A 16922-nucleotide genomic window follows, 5' to 3' on the forward strand; every position below is an offset into this window, starting at 1 on the left:
CTAAGTTGCTAATGATGGCTTTGAACTCACAATCCTCTTGCCTTGACCTCCCAAGCTGCTGGGATTACAGATGTGTGCCACCATGCCTGGCTCTTAATATTTTTTAATTTTATTGCTATTGAGGATTGAACCCAGGAACACTTTGCCACTGAGCTACATCCCCAGCCCTTGATAAATTTTATTGAGAAAGTTGCTGGGGATGGCCTTGAACTAAAGATCCTCCTGACTCTGCCTCCCAAGTTCCTGGGATGACAGATGAGCATGACCACATCTGGCCCATAAGTTAGATTCTGAATAATAGTACCATCTGATATTTATATAGTACTTTAAGATCTTCTGCAAGCCATTTTTCATAAATTAATTTTCCTTTTGGAGCAGTACTATGGGCAGAAATCATTACCTCCTAACAGATATGGGAAAACTCAAATCCAGCTTTTCCCCTTGTCTTTCTCAGTGGTGAAAAACTTAATCCCACCCTAACACCAGAAGGGAAGTAACATACCAAAACATTTGCTCAGATTTGTCTGCTTGTCTATAAAAACCTTGGCAGACACGACATTCCCAAAGGGCATAAACATCTGCAGTAGATCCTGATCTCCAAACTCCTGGGGCAGGTGGTAAATGAACAGATTGGCTCCCTCTGGACCTTCAAAATACCCAATGATTAGAAAAGTGTCAGTGTCAAGCATGCTCATCACCCTGCATCAATGTTCTTTCATTCCTTTAACCTATGTCAAAACAATTATGATCCCAAAAAACAGAGATTCTTTGTGGGAGCTAAACAAATTCTCCAAACGTAAGGCAGGGAAGCAAAGGGCAATCACTGGATTAGTTTTTTTCCCCCATGGTTAGCTATGCTCCTTCTCCTAGAGAGAAGAACTTTGTGGAGCAGCAAAATAGAGACTGAGGCCACAGAGGAAACAAGATAAGGAGGCAGAAAACTTATAATCGAAACAAGGTGCAAAACTATGTCTACAAACTATAGAGAGGGCAAGCACACTAGTAGTTGTCAGAATAAAGAGTGGGAGCAGCCAATGACTACAAAACTGCGTGAAGGATGATGGAACTGGCTTACATTTGTGATGGTGGTGGCTGTATGTCTATATGTATTTGTCAAAGTTCACAGATCTATATACCAATATGGGTAAACTTAGCCATGTATAAATTGTGCCTATGTAAAAATAAACTTTCTGTACTAGAGATTGAATCCAGAGGTGCTTTACCACTGAGCAATGGCCCCAGCCCACTCTATTTTTTGAGACAGTTTTGTTAAGTTGCCAAGACTGGCCTTGAACTTGTGAACCTTCGGCTTCAGCTTTCTGAGTAGCTGAGATTACAGGAGCGTGCCACTGTACTCAGCAGTAAAATGAATTTTTTTTTTTTCAGAGAAGAGAGAGAGAGAGAGAATTTTTTTTAATATTTATTTTTCAGTTTTCAGTGGGCACAACATCTTTATTTTATTTTTATGTGGTGCTGAGAATCGAACCCAGCGCCCCACGCATGCCAGGCGAGTGCGCTACCGCTTGAGCCACATCTCCAGCCCAGTAAAATGAATTTTTTAAAAATATGCCTGATTAACATTGAGCTAAAAAACAGAACATGCTTTCTTTATCCAACCACTTACACTCAGTGACTTTCTAACCAAACAGATTTTATCAGAATTGCATTGATCCTGGCCTCCTCACTGTTGTGATAGAATAAGGTGGAATGTGACTGCCTCAGGGCCTTTGCACTTGCAGTTTCCCCTCTCCCCATTATTCTTTCTCTAAATACTCCTTTGGGTTACTTCCTTCAGATCTCTATTTAAATGTCAATTTAGTGACTTTCTTTGGCTATTCGTTATAACATGCAATGCTTTTGGCACTCACTATCCCTTTTTCTATTGGTCACTCTTCATAGAGCCATCTCAAACATTTCATGCTTTCAACTTTTTCATTGTTTATCTCTGTAATTTCCACTAAAATACTGGTTCTAATTTCAGAGTATTTCCATTTCCCTACTGCCACATCTCCAGGGCAGAGAAGTATCTAATTCAGAGGAGGTGATGAGGAGGGATTAGAGCAGAACTCCTTGGGGCTACAGCGAGATGATACTTTTATCTTTCCTACTTTAGTGCTTAAACTTTGCTGGCTTGTGATTATAAAAAACCCTGCCAAATCCAGGCACTAAAGAGACAGCAGAACTTTCTAGTTCTACAAATCACCATCAGGCCTCTGTCTGGAAAGCTTCTAAATTTAATTTCATTGAAATCAAATTTACTTCCATTATGTCAAAGTACAGACTTGCCACTTTCTTGACCCATTGGCTATAACTTCTTTGGTCTCATCACCTCTCAGTTTCTCCTCAATCAGAACAAGCATTGATCAGAAAGTGAAGGAAAAAAATACCAAATGATATAACTAAAAGGGACAGCTGGACAGAAGATACTTTGACACATGTACAACCCAGAGAGATGACATCCTAACAAAAACAGATTCTTGTCAAATTATTTCAGAAGCAATAAGGCCAGTATTTGTTTCTTTAGTTAAAAACTATATCCCTTACCTCAGGAGGATGTACAGAGGATCTGACATAAGTTACACCCAGAAAACACTCCAAAAACATCACACATTGCAATGTTTTTCAGTTTACTCTTGTCATTGGTCAGAAAAGTGTTCTGACTACCTTGCAACCTTTGCCCTGCCTTTTAGTTCTAGTGCAGAGGGAGTGATATGTCCAGCCCCGCCCCTAATTTCCCTTGGCACTTACCTTCCTTCTGGCTTCCAGCAGCACCAATACTCTGCTGTGTCAAGAGATTCTGGTTGTACAGAGTGGGAAGCGCTGCAGCAGCATATTGCTGGATACCCGAGTAGGCCTGGGTGAGGGCCTCCATGGTGCTCCCAGTGCCATTGGAAAGGCCACTGCTTCCCAGGCCACCATTTAAAGCAGCCATCCCTTGGTTGGAGAAAAACAGGATTAATATACAAGAAAGACTCCACTGATGCCAAAGACAGGTATACTTAGAGACACCTAGCATAGGGAAAACCCCAAATTTGCCCTTTCCTCTCTGTCTTAGCTTCTCCCTGCGGAATACTCAACTGACTGGTCTGATTTTAGGACATTTGTCAGTTGTTGCTGCTAATGTGAACATTTAAAATATACCACACCTAGGTGTGGCTCTCCCCATTACTTTCTTCCAACCTTTGGATGAACTCTGATGACACCTAAACATGCCAGACTCTTTGGCTATTTTGCCACTTTTTAATATAGAGCTGGAATTTAGTAAAACAAGAATCCCAGGGTTGTGGACTAAAAGGATTACATGTGATCTATAATAAGATGTGGGTAAAGCCTATCATCAAAACCGCAGTTAATGTTGTTTACTGGGTAGATTCTATGTTGCCAGGCACTACATTAAGCAATGTGCCCATTAGCACTTTACTTACCCTTTGGGGGCAGGATTGAACCCAGGGCCTCACTCATTCTAGGCAAGTGCTTTACCACTGAACCACACCCCCAGGTTTCTATATTTTATTTTGAGAAAGGATTTCTCTATGTTGAACAGGCTGGCTCTGACTTCATATCCTTCTACCTCAGCCTCTCAAGTAGCTGAAATTACAGGTGTATGCCACCTTGCCCGTCTTCACTTAACTTCTTAAGAATCCTTCAAAATATTTTATTACTCCTATTTCATAGAAGAGAAAGAGACAGTAAAAAGGTGGTCCAAGACTACAGCTAGGTAAGGGACAGAGATGGGATTTTACTCATGTCAGATTTGAAATCCCATGGTTATTTCTAACCTTTTTAGGCCACTCCAACAATTCTAGTGGTGCCCCTACCAGGGTTGCTTTAAGATATGCTACTACACAAGAAATGGCCTGATGACAACCAGGGGCTGCCCCTTACCTGCCAGAGAGCCAACATTGAGGCCAGCTGTTGCTCCAGCTAATGTCTGCAGGGCTCCAAGTGAGGCTATGGGGTTGACAGAGTTACTGCTGCTGGAGCTAGGTGAAGACCCTGCTATTAGAAATCCAGAAGTTAAGCTCAAGCCATTACTTGCCTATTTTTGTAAATAGAATCACAAAAGGGATACTATTCAAGTATTCTATTTGCAAAGGTTTCAGTTACTAATACTGATAACTGTCCTTGTAGGACAAAGACAAATGATAGTTACAGCACACTAAAAATTATAAGATTTTTCTTGAGTCAGAAAAAGACATTTGAGAATTTGTTGTTCATAATCCAACTCCTCTGAATATAGGTAGTAACTCTTTTCCAGGATGATATAGCCTTCTCTTTGGACTCTGCTTTCAAAACAGAAGATCTGCCCAAGGCACACAATGGCACAATAGTTCCTATATCATGCTTACCTGAACTGGTGAGTACGCTGAGAGGACTGCTGGATGTAGTGAGAGCATTGGTACCACTTGGTGTGTTCTGAGCTGCACTAGCTGCAGCAGCTAATGCAGCCAAATTCTGTAATTGCATTGCATTTAATCCTGCAACATCCAAAGCAAGAGATTAGCCAGCAGATAAGGGTTTCTGATATCTACTTCAGCAATAACAGAAGGTTGGTCCCAGATAAAGAACTAGATAAGCCTTACTAGCAAAATTATAGGGCTTAAAAAAAAAAAATCAGATATCCTTTTTTGGGGATGGGGAAGCAGGTAGGTACTAAGGATTGAACCCAGAAACCATTTACTACCAAGCTACAACCCCATCTTTTTTTCTTCTAAACTTGAGACAGGTCTCACCGTGACCTTGCCTTAGCCTCCGGAGTAGCTGGGATTACAGGCATGTGCCACTGTGCTCAGGATAACACTCATTAAGAAAACAAATTGCTTAGGATGTAAATCAGTAGTAGACAGCATGTTTAGCATGTGTCAGGCTCTGGGTTCAACCCACAACACCCATACCCCACCTCCAAAAAATAAAAATAAATAAATAAACAGAAGATGATGAAGAAAGAAACTTGAATACTTTATAATTTATTCAGAGAAGAATTAATTCAATGGCATAGCAACCCATGTAAGCATTAATAAAGGGATTGGCAATCAGGAGACTGAAAGAAGAATGTGTGTGCAGCCTACCATGAGGCCAGGAACCCAAGGAAACAACAATGCCAACCATGGTACAGAATAGGACTGCATCTAAGACCATCGCTCAAACTTTACAGGGGACTTGCTCTGTGCAATGGAGGGGAACAAGGAATAAGCGTAAAACACAGAATAGACCGAAAAGGCCCAGGAGGAATGACAGGAGAGAACATGTATGAAAACATCAAGAGGAGAAAGCAACAACAACGACAATAAAAAAAAAAAAAAACCCACTGCCACTCCCATAGCAGATTAATCATCATCAGAAGATGGAAAGACCTGAAAGCAGAACCCAGATATTGCAGTTGAGAGGAGAAACCTGAATCGTGGTGTAAATGTTGCCAACCATTTACTATATGATGGAAAGGTAGATCAGAGGAAGAGGTAGAAGAAGTAAAAATAAAAACACAATACAGATTAGAATCTACTAACTTTTCAAAACATAGCATTCCCTAGGACAATGTGAACCACCATGAAAAATTTTCAAATGCAAAATGCAGTTCACTGCCAACTACCCCTTTCTCAAATGTACTTGCTCAGCCTTATCTTGCCAGAAGATATAGCATAGGCAGCTTTGGAAATGCCCTACTCCCTACCTTCACTGACCTTTCTGAAGGCGCAGGCTCAGATGTGTTGAAGGGCCCCATGTCGTTATAAACCCTGGTATTTTTCATTTAAGTTTTCCATGTACCATAACAACAACAACAAAAAAAACAAGAATTCCCCTACAAAATAACATGTATAGGACCACACAGGTCAACTAACTGTCTCAGTTCTAGCAGTCTCAGATTAAGTCATCTGCATGGAAGCCATCCTTGGCCTTTCTTCGGAGTCACTGAAAATTACTTTATTGTAGAAATCAAGAGATCCTACAATTTTCTCCTTATCAGACAGAATGGCCACAGATAGTCCAGTCCCTAGGTGCTAACAGCTGCAATTTTCCATTTTCCTCCTCAACAGTAACTTAAAGTGATGGGAGGCAGCAGACAACCTCAGGAGTAATGTGGTACTGACAATACAGGCACCTTACAGAGACAAGGCAGTTGAGTTCTAGAATGTTCATCTTAGGTTGGCTTTATATATGAGTGAACTTTTTTTTTTTTTTTGCACCAATGGGGCAAAACTCTCAAGACTGCTGGCAGCTGGGTTTGTTGGCTTGGGTGCTGCTGCTCCTCCACAGCAGTGAAACACTTACCTCCCATTGGGTGGAGGCTGCTCAAGGTGTTGAGGTTCCCAGAGGAGGCAGTCTGCTGAAGGAGCTGCAAATAAAGCTAGACATTACACCAAAAAACAGAACAAGAGTGAGAGTGAGGGCTGGTTCTGCATCTGGGATAACTCTACAGCACAGCAAAGCGAGAGTGCAGAGGCCCCCAGAGAGAAGAAAGTTGAAGATAAGATCCCAAGCCAACACAACGGAAATATAAGACTTATGGCAGCATAGGACAATACAACACAGCTAAAGTCCTGGCACAGAAGATAATATATTCATTGATACTGAGCTGAACTCAAGTTCCTGGGCAAGAGAATGAAGCACAGCAAAGGCAAGAAGTAGTGCACAGAAACAAGCAAAATTGAAGCAGCTGCAAGGCTGACAGCACTTACTGTCTGTACAAATGACTGCCATTTCTAGTTTCTCTCTCCTAAACTCTCCTTAGTGAGGCCAACACGTCTTATTCCAAAAGTGTTTCCATATGGATACTCGATTTCTACTCCATACAACTATTCAAATATTATTATCTACCACTGCACAAGTATTTCATAACTAATCAATTGCTTCCAAGTTATGTATCTATCCAACCCTATTTATTTTCTTCCTTTCAAATTGGTCTTTACTATTGCAGATGACCAAATGATTGATGGATCATTTCATGACCAGGTTCACTGTATATTCTTTCAGTGATCATCAAAACAAATGTGAGTTTATGGAACTCTACAGCCTTATCCTGTATACTCTGTATCTTGGCAAACCACAACCTTTCTCTCATCAACTTTCTGGAAATTTTTCCTCCATTCAAATCCAATTGCTATTCCTAGAAAACCAGTATTCTTGAACTAGATCCTTTACTCAACCCCTTCCCATTCCTATAAATTTCCAACCTAGTTCCTTTGTCATCATAAATTCTTCTAGGGCAGAGTTCATGGATGGATTTCAGAGGGTTGACAAACTTCCAGAAAGACAATTGGAAGAAGAAAAAATAACAAACACAGCTTTTACTACTTCTCGAAGGAGTCCATAACTCCACAAAGAACCACTATTCTAGTCTATTATAGCTCAGTTGGTTCAAATCCACATATTCCAGGGAAAAAAACCTCATAATTAATGATGATTTACTATCACTTACACAGTCCATTAGCACCCACATGTCTTCATTTTTCTCTTCTTAAATACCTTGGTCAATGTGTACAGTTCCAACTGGTGAACTGTTCTACTGTACTTGGCACCTCCATTTCCTCCCTAAATGAGAAGAGCTCTTAGGGTGGGATCATGTCTAACTGAAATAAAGAGACCCCAGCTCTCAGCATATACCATTATGCACTTGCTGGGTATGGCAAAGACAGCAAAAGCGGGAATTTTCCCTAAAAAGTGGATCAAAAACTCTAAGGAGCAAATGGATTATCATGCTTATTTTCAAAACATCATCATTTGGCAGAAGAAGAATCTCTTTGAATCATCTGAACTTATAAGCAATGTTCTAACACTAAGAAACAATTTAAGGGACAGAAATCACTGCTTTTCCTCTGTTTCAATTAAGAATAATATCTGAAAGAGGGCTCAGAATATAGCTCAGAAGTGGTACTATATTCTGCATCTATATTCATATAGATATGGCACAAGGCACAGGGTTCAATCCCCAGCAATACAAAAAACAGGAGGAATGAATAAGTACACTAGTTATTTCTATGTGGATATCCATATGAATGGACTATCCATATGAATATAGTGGTTTTGTCATTTATAACTGTAGACATTACCTTTGGTTACTCACAGATAAGACAGTTTTAAAAGTCTTATTTTAAGAGTTAAAGCAGTAGTAACTCCCTGTAACACATATTGTAGACCTACTCTAAACAACAAACTAGGACTGGACACTTTTTTGGATTATATGATTCAAACTCAACATTAAATAAAAGGAAATCTATTACAATATGGTGAGCTTAAGCACGCACCTATAATTTTCACTTCATAATGTTAAACTTTTGATCTTTCAGTTCACTGAAGAAAACATTTATCAAGCTTTCTCCTAAGATTCAATAATAACTTTTTTTTTGGTAGTTGTAGATAGACAGAGTGCCTTTATTTTATTTATTTTTATATGATGCTGAGGAGTAAACCCAGTGCCTTGCACATGCTAGGCAAGCGCTCTACCACTGAGCTACAGCCCCAGTCCTCAATAAGGATTTTAATGATCCCCTCTACATCTGGTAGATATATGAAAAATGGTGCTTGGTAGTTAAGATTCCCTTAGGAATTTTGCTCTTGGAGACAGGGAAACATCTAAATCTTAAGTCAGATAATTAGGATTTCACTTTAGTTGTGGGAAAAGCCTCAAGAAATAAGCAAAGACACAAGACCAGAGAGAGACCAAGAAAGAGAGACAGACTAACCTGATTTATAGGAAAAAAATATCACTTTGCCTAAATTTTTACTCAAAATCTCTATATGCCACAAATTGTAAATGCCACTGTGTGTGTTAGCTAGGGATAGCAGAAGAAGAAACAGCTGGGAGCTTGCACAGTCTGCAGAAAGCAAACCACAAAGACTCACTGCTAAATACTGGGGTCCAAGAGTATTTAGACCAGCAAGGTTTCCCCACACAGATGCTGCGCTGATTTGCTGCATCTGCTGCTGGAGCTGCTGGGCCATTCTCTTCTGTTCTTTGTCCTTCTGTGTATCAGCAAATTTTACCACCATGGGGGATGAGCAACCCTACGAAAACACCAAAAATCAAAGCGTTAAACTCCTCCTTCTGAGTGAATGGGGAAATCCTCCTTTCTGAAGATATGCAGACTGTATTCTAATTTCACTTGACTTTCCTGATAGAGGCTGGCACCAAAGGCAATTTAAAAGAGCAACTGTTTCCAATGTTGATTTTATTAATTGTTTATTTAAAAATGGGATCTTATTATGTTGCCTAGGCTGGATTCAAACTCCTCCAAGTTCAAGCCGTCCTTCTGCCTCAAGGCTCCTGAGTAAAGGGGACTACAGGTGCATATCACTACACCCTTCTCCAATGTGTTAATTTTATTTATTTCCCCAACATATTAACTGTAAAGAAACCATATGTTTAAGTTTTAGGGCAACTGGATGCTGAACATGTAACTGAACTTTGTTGAAACTGTCCTAGTATTCACAGGCTAAGGAATTTCCCCTTTACACCTATCTGTTCCCTACCTCCATGGTCTGTGCTTGATGCATTGCCTTGATAGCTGTCTGTGCCATGGCTCTTGTTGTAAAAGTCACAAATGCACAACCTGATAAGAGAAGAGTCAATAACTCATTCATTCATTTACACATTTATTGACAACTGGCTAAGCCCCTATTATGATGCCAACTATCATGATACAAATGTGGTCCCTATCTTCGGCGGGGCTAATGAGTTGGTGAAGAGACAGATATGCCACACTAGGGCAGTAACTGATTTAATGAAAAACCAGGGTACCACAGATAGGAAAGAAAGAGAGAAAGAAGGAATCATATCCCCTAGTTCCCCACAGAAAGAAAAGAAAATGTTTCCATTTTGGTATCAAGATCTTTAAGCACCAAATGAGAAAATTTTAATACATGACACTAAAGTGCAGGATTTGACTCCTTAGGGAGGATAGGAAAACAAAAGGGGATCAACTCATGGGAGGACCCTGATAGGACCCAGATGTACAGAACAAAGCAGCAGGCCTAACTTCTTCATGGTGACAGGGCTATGGTGGCTAGGAATCTGATTTCCACTGGGCCAATTAAAAAGAAACTCCAAATTTAAGAGAATTATCTTTAATAGCTAAAATTGTACCACCTTGGGGGCTGGGGTTGTGGCTCAGCGGTAGATCACTCTCACCGAGTATGTGCGAGGTCTTGGGTTTGATCCTCAGCACCACATAAAAATAAATAACGTGAAGGTATTATGTCCAACTAAAACTAAAAACTAAATATATATATACACATATATTTTAAATTGTACCACCTCGGCTCAGGCCATCAGGTCCCCGCAATATCCGGCACTCTTCAATCTGTCCAAATGAAGAGAACATGACTCGGATGTCATTTTCAGTGCACTTCTTGGAAATCATACCAATAAACAGCTTCCTGTCTTCCACTGCTAAGAGAGTAAAACACAAAAGGCTTGAATGTTATTACTAAAATGCAGTAGAGCACACACTCAGGAGCTAGATCATCTGGGTGTGAAACCTGGCTTTGTGTCTCATACCACATTTCAGATCCCAAGACATACTATCCCTCCACCCCCATAATTCTACATTTCTTCTAACCAGAGACATCTTAAAATTATATGTAACTGGAAGTACTGAGATGAAATTTAACAGCTTCATGCTCTTGTTGAAGTTACTTAACCAATTTGTGTCAGTTACCTTATCTGATTAATAAAGATAACTACTTTGGTATGTTTGTTCTCTCTAGCAATACTACAAATACTACAATACTTCAGAAAGAGGAACATCACAACTTTGATGTGATCAGAGGAATAAGATCAACTTTTCAGTGAGTAGACTGTCTACCTACCTTTTTGGACTTTATTTTTTCACTTTAGCACTTGAGTTTCAAACTCAAACTTTGCAAAGTCAAAATTAATACCCCTGACTTTGAGCAAGGATAAAAAGGTTTCAACTTGTAAACGCATGTCAGTAATCCCAGAAACTCAGGAGGCTGAGGCAGAAGGATCACCAGTTTGAAGCCAGCTTGGCAACTTGGTAAGGCGCTGTCTCAAAATAAAACATTTTTATGATGGACTGGGGATGTAGCTCAGTGGTCAACTGCCACTGGATTCAATCCCAAGCACGTAAATGAATGAACGAATAAATAAGTTTTGACCTTGTGCTCTGCTCTGTGCTACTATGCTTTGTCCAAATGAAATTATGAGCCAGCTGCCATCCAGTTTCATGCAGATTCTCCTGCTTACAATTTCATTTGGTAAGTCCAAGTCCACAAGGATTACACCACCCATGACTCTTTTTTGGGGGGCAGGGGGTACCAGGGATTGAACTCAGGAGCACTCGACCACTGAGCCCTGAGCCACATCCCTAGCCCTATTTTGTATTTTATTTAGAAAGGGTCTCACTGAGTTGCTTAGGGCCTTGCCATTGCAGATGGCTTTAAACTTGTGATCCTCCTACCTCAGCCTCCGGAGCTGCTGGGATTACAGGCTTGCACCACCACTCCCAGCTACCCATGACTCTTTTGCTTATTTTCATTCAGCTATTTCAAGTTGGGTAAGGCCAAATTAAGGTGGCCTGGAGTTGTGGCTCTGTGGTAGGGCACTTGCCTAGCATGTGTGAGGCCCAGGGTTTGATTCTGAGCACTGCATATAAATAAATTAATAAAATAAAAAGTCCATCAACATCTTTTTATATACATATATAAAAAGATCAAAGATTTACCACTGAACTTTTTCTCAAATTCATGTACTACTTGGATTTTCTATTCCCAGGGGCATTCTACCATGGAGCTAAATCTCCAGCCCTTTTAATTTTGAGACAGATTTTGGTAAGTTGTTAAGGCTGGCCTCCAACTTGTGATCTTCCTGCCTCAGTCTCCTAAATCCTTGAAATTACAGGTGTGTGCCACTGTACCTGGCTTCACTTAGATTTTCTGGAAAGATTTAAATTGAGAAACTTCAATTTCTTTTTTTTCTTTGTTGGAGATGAACACAATCTTTATTTATTTTTATATGGTAATGACTGACCCTAATGCCTCCTATATGCTAGGCCAAAGCTCTACCACTGAGCTACAGCCCCAGCTCACCAACTTCAATTTCTATGGCTCCTGTGACATTCAGCTCCTACAGCTGAGGGTTGGGGTCTGAGTGCATCTCCAGACATGCCCGAGACACGCCAGAGGACTGAAATTTGTCCAGCTTCTTCCCACTGGGATTTTGATGAGAGAGCTGAACATGGCCTTATCCTTGTTGAGTGCCAGCTGAGGAAACTCTGATATTCAAGAAAATTAAGTTCTCCTTCACAATTTGTTCATTTTCCCCTTTCCTGCCCATAAGAAATTATATTTTTGAAGGACATTCCAGATCATTCTAATATGTTATTGTAATGTTTTCCAGTCAACCCTACTTTGATATCCTACTTTTAAATCCAGTCTCATTTATTTTTTAAAAATATTTTTAGTTGTAGATGGACATAATTCCTTTATTTTATTTTTATTTTTCATGCAGTGCTGAGGATCGAATCCAGGGCCTCACATGTGTTAGGCAAGTGCTCTATCACAGACTAAGCCACACCCCAGCCCTCTCATCTCTTTATTTATACTTATTTTACAAGGGAAAAACAAACAAACAATGACAAATTAGGTTTCTTGGAGCACAATTCAATCTAGAGAACATAAGAACAGCAAATGAAGTAGAAAGAAATAATGGAAAAATTTGGTATGCTTTCTTACCATTGTTCTTTTCGCTGTCGGCAGGCTTCATCTGTATAGGATGATGCATCTAAAAAGTCATACCATGAATGTTATTGAGTATCTGTACATGCATACATACATACATACTGATGCATTAAAAAATATAAATGAAGACTCTAAAAGACATGCCAAAACTAGGGCCATAAGAGTTCTCTCTGAACACATGTCTGCCTCATGATCTTTTCTGGCAAAATGTAAGAATAGAAAGAACATGAGTCAGGTAGTCAAAATATCCAAGACTACTGGTTGTAAGAGAACTACTTTCAGTCTAATTTTCTTTGAAATGCTCCTTTTAAGTACTCCTTTACATTAAATTCCACAGCAACTAGCTTATCCCCAAAATGATTTTCAGGGTGTTCCTGGTATGTATAACCATGTCCTATGCATCAAAACTACCAGTGTCATGTATTAGAAGTTGTCTTACCCCTGGGAGGACCTTCATGTTGTGAAGAGCGTTCTGCGCTTCTAATGCAGCTTTACGGGTGTAAAATGTAACAAAACAGCACCCTGCAATTAACCAAGATTTTACAGAATCAAACTAGTGCTTTGAAAACTGACAATTCTTAAAGCACTTCTTCCTTCCATTGACAGGGTGAAACTTTTAAGAGGAGGCTCGGTCTAGTAAAACTGGCAAGGAGAGAGAGAAGGAGAACCTAGGGCACTGGGATTTTTTTTTTTTTTTTAAATATTTATACTTATTTATTTTTATGTGGTGCTGAGGATCAAACCCAGGGCTCACGCATGTGAGGCAAGTGTTCCACTAGTGAGCCACAACCCCAGCCCTGGAATTATTTTTTAATTATTTCCTTCATTTAGTCTCCTAATAATAATATTAAATAAGTCTTCTATTTAGTTGCCTGTGCAACAACCCTGGAAAGATAGCTTGCCTTACAAAGGTAATATCCATTCCCTTAACCCACCCTACTGGGAGCTCTGGGTAGTAAGCTGGGCAAGAAGACTTAGATACAAATCAGACAGGCAGGAACCCATACTCCTAAAGCTTGTAGTTTGCTAGAACTCCTCTCCTTACACTCTCAGAATAAGTCAAGTCATTCTCCCTACATCATCTCCAGTAGCTACCACATGCCTCAAACATTCATTAAATTCTAAAATGACTTAAGAGCAAGGACCCCTTAACATTTTTTGGTGGGGGGAGGGGGGCAAGGGGACTCTTAGTTCTCATTAAATATAATTAAGCTTTTAATAGCACTTGATGCTGTCTGTAAATCTATAAATTTTGTTCTTTGTTTTTATTGGAGGATGGGAAGGTATATCTTGGAAATCTTGGGCTTCAATGTTCTGATGCTCCCATATTCCCATGAAATACAATACAGAGTAGCTAGGGATATAACTCAGTCAGTGGAAAAGTGCTTGCCTAGTATGCATCCCGGGTTCAATCCCCAGTACAGCCAAAATACAAAAACAGATTTTTTTTGAAATCATGGTGTAGTTAATTAAGATTTAAAATTACTGAATGTTATATTGCCAGTCATTTTCAAAAACTACAATACTTTATATTTTTGTTAACTATGTCACAAAGAGAAATAATTCCTCTGCTCCAAGATCCTATGATATAGTAAGCTAGTTTCAAACATGACAATCATGCTTGCTTGCATTTGCACTACAGAATAGCTTTCACAAAAAATTACTCTGAAATTGATCATTTGGAAAATAAGAACATGTCTGTGTATATAAAGCAAATCTAATGCCCATCTACCATCAGTCTTATGTTCATTCTGCTGGTATTTCTGGTAGCCATTTTTTTTTTCCCCTCTGCATTTATAAGCCACAACAAACAAGTTACCTAAACAAGTTCTTCCTGAATGGCCTCTATAATACTAACAAGAAATCCTTGGGTACATGGACAATATCTTTCAGCTTACTCAAGTCAGAGCACTAAAAAAAATTTACGTGGCTGGTTGACTTTTATTTTTGTCACTCCATTCCAAGATCAAATGAGACACTCACACAGATCTGTCTCTTGAATTTAGAGTTCTCACAAAGAAGAGCACAGACCTAAAATTCAAATTATTCTCATGATGTTACCTTAATATTATTTATAAGCTATTTAATGTGTTTGCATTGGAAAATAGATCTCCTAATAAAAGGACAGTCTTTCCCCCTAAATGATCACAGAAGCATTCTGGCAATGAGAGATAAAAGGCACATGGTGGGACTTACATGTAAAAACCCAAAGCCCTCACCTTTGCTCTGAGGAGGGTTTTGGCTCCTATCCCTTAGGACGTTGATTTCATAGACAGCACCATACTGTTCGAAGAGTTCCCTTAAGTCTTTCTCAGACCAGGTCCTCGGAACCTGGCCCACAAACATCTTAATAGCATCAAGATCTGGTTGATCTGGGTGGTCCAGGGTGCCGTTCATTTTCTTGGAGCTACATTGAGATAAAAATGAAATTTCTATTATATATTCAAGTTCTTTCAGGAGGGAGTTATCTTTTCTTCAGAGATCTCAACTACATTATGAAAAAGCACGAGGAAAAAAATTCTACTTTGTTCACTACCTCTATTCAACTTACTAGAGCTCACTGGTCCACCCTCAACATGGCTAACCCATTACATTAGATGCCAAACTTAAGTCAATGCTCTGATTAGGACCCCCTAGATTGTTAAAACCTAGGAACTGAAACATCACTTATATTTGGTCTAGCATGACATTTCTCAGAGGAACTTACCAGGTAAAGTTCCTAAAGCAAAATCAAGTTTTAATAACATTTAAGCATAGTTAAACAGAAGCATTTTTAAAATGTCCATAAAATAACAAAAGCCTATTCGTTACAGATACAAGTAAGGACTCTTCAAAGTATAAAATGTCAGGTAAAGTCTTCTTTCAGGAGATGTTAAAACAGAAGCACCTGATTTCTAAGGCTGAAACTAGAACTGACTAGACACCAGAATTCAAAGCTGGGCACAAAGGCCTTTAATCCCAGAGGTTTGGGAGGCTGAGGCAGGAGGATCGCCAGTTCAAAGCCAGACTCAGCAATGTAGTGAAGATCTATGTAGCACAGTGAGGCCCTGTCTTAAAATATAAAGAAGGCACCCCTGGGTTCAATATGAAGGAAAGGATGGAAGAAGGGAGAAAGCTGGCTGTCTTATGCTTAATCCTACTGCTCTTGAGTTCCTGGACCAAAACAAAGCTCTGCATCTTAAATTTCCAAAAGTGATTGTAATATAAACAAAGCTGCTATCATCCTAGCCTTTTCCGAAGTTACCGAGCATAGTACTCTTCCTGCAAGTTGGACTTGCTTACCAACTGCAACCATTTTAAAGTCCATAAATTCCTCCTGCATCCTACTACATCAAACTAGTAACACTCTTGTTTTCCTATCTTCACTTCTACTCCTACCACTGCCAAGAACCTAGGGGGTTTCTTGTTCTATAAATATTTCCAACTCAAGGGCTGGGGATGTGGCTCAGAGGTAGAGTTCTTGCTTGCCTATCATGCATAAGACCTGGGTTTGATCCTCAGGACCACTTTAAAAAAAAAAAAAAAGGAACCATCTATTTCAAAGTCCTCCTACCACTGTTTGGAGGTCTTTCTTCCAAATTATTAACAATTTAAATTTAAAAAAAAAAAAAAACTACCTGGGTCAGCTTTCCTTTTAGTATTTACTGCTTAATCCAGAAACTATGTAGTTTATATTCAATTTTTCAGGTTCCAATACCCAATCTTAAATAAAATGCTAGTTTTCTTTATAAGTTTTTCTACCACTGTTATCTTCTGAATAGTATTTGAAGATCCTTAAGAATGCTGAATCTATAAAAGTACTTCAACCTCTTTTAATAAATGCTAAATCTCATATAACTGAACACCCACAGGGTTTATTCTCACATCCCCTTTGCTAGTAATCTAGCACTAACTAAATGTCAAATACTATAAATGACTTGTAGATCAACTCTTGTTCCTACATCTGTGAAGATTCCCCATATTCTTGCAGGATAACTAGTTAGGTGCATCCTAGGACTCAACAGCACTAAATTTCCATCTTTACTATATATATTTAACAGCTTTTTTTTTTTTTTTTTTGCATTATCTGCCTGTATTCACCTTTCCCAAGGACTGTCAGCTCCTTCAAGGCAGGAAAGGTTCTTATTTCCTATTCATTCTTATAGCACACCTGGCATGGGGCCTGGTTCAAAGTTAGCATTCAGATGTAGGATGGGAGGAATTTCTTGTTACTCATCACAATTCCC

At 39.4% G+C, this 16922-nt stretch overlaps 1 protein-coding gene across 13 annotated transcripts in view; it reads right to left on the reverse strand.

Annotated features, from left to right (window-relative positions):
- Celf1 (CUGBP Elav-like family member 1) overlaps positions 1–16922 on the reverse strand; it is an 83375-nt gene that overhangs the window by 6744 nt on the left and 59709 nt on the right. For 6 of the 13 annotated variants that reach the window (XM_058583971.1, XM_058583974.1, XM_058583970.1 and 3 more), the window contains 11 exons: positions 14916–15103; positions 13136–13218; positions 12691–12739; positions 10253–10387; positions 9469–9548; positions 8842–9003; positions 6271–6346; positions 4350–4478; positions 3886–3999; positions 2749–2934; positions 503–646 (listed from right to left, as the gene is read on the reverse strand). In XM_058583971.1, the coding sequence (XP_058439954.1) occupies positions 503–646; positions 2749–2934; positions 3886–3999; positions 4350–4478; positions 6271–6346; positions 8842–9003; positions 9469–9548; positions 10253–10387; positions 12691–12739; positions 13136–13218; positions 14916–15093 (1336 nt within the window). In that variant the 5' untranslated portion in view covers positions 15094–15103. The remainder of the gene's footprint in view (positions 1–502; positions 647–2748; positions 2935–3885; positions 4000–4349; positions 4479–6270; positions 6347–8841; positions 9004–9468; positions 9549–10252; positions 10388–12690; positions 12740–13135; positions 13219–14915; positions 15104–16922) is intronic. The other 7 variants (XM_058583977.1, XM_058583969.1, XM_058583968.1 and 4 more) reach the window with 7 other exon arrangements.

Source organism: Marmota monax, unplaced genomic scaffold, assembly GCF_021218885.2.
Source record: "Marmota monax isolate L192 unplaced genomic scaffold, Marmota_monax_Labrador192_F-V1.1 WCK01_AAM20220418_F8-fsc00047, whole genome shotgun sequence".
NCBI classification, from domain to species: domain Eukaryota; kingdom Metazoa; phylum Chordata; class Mammalia; order Rodentia; family Sciuridae; genus Marmota; species Marmota monax.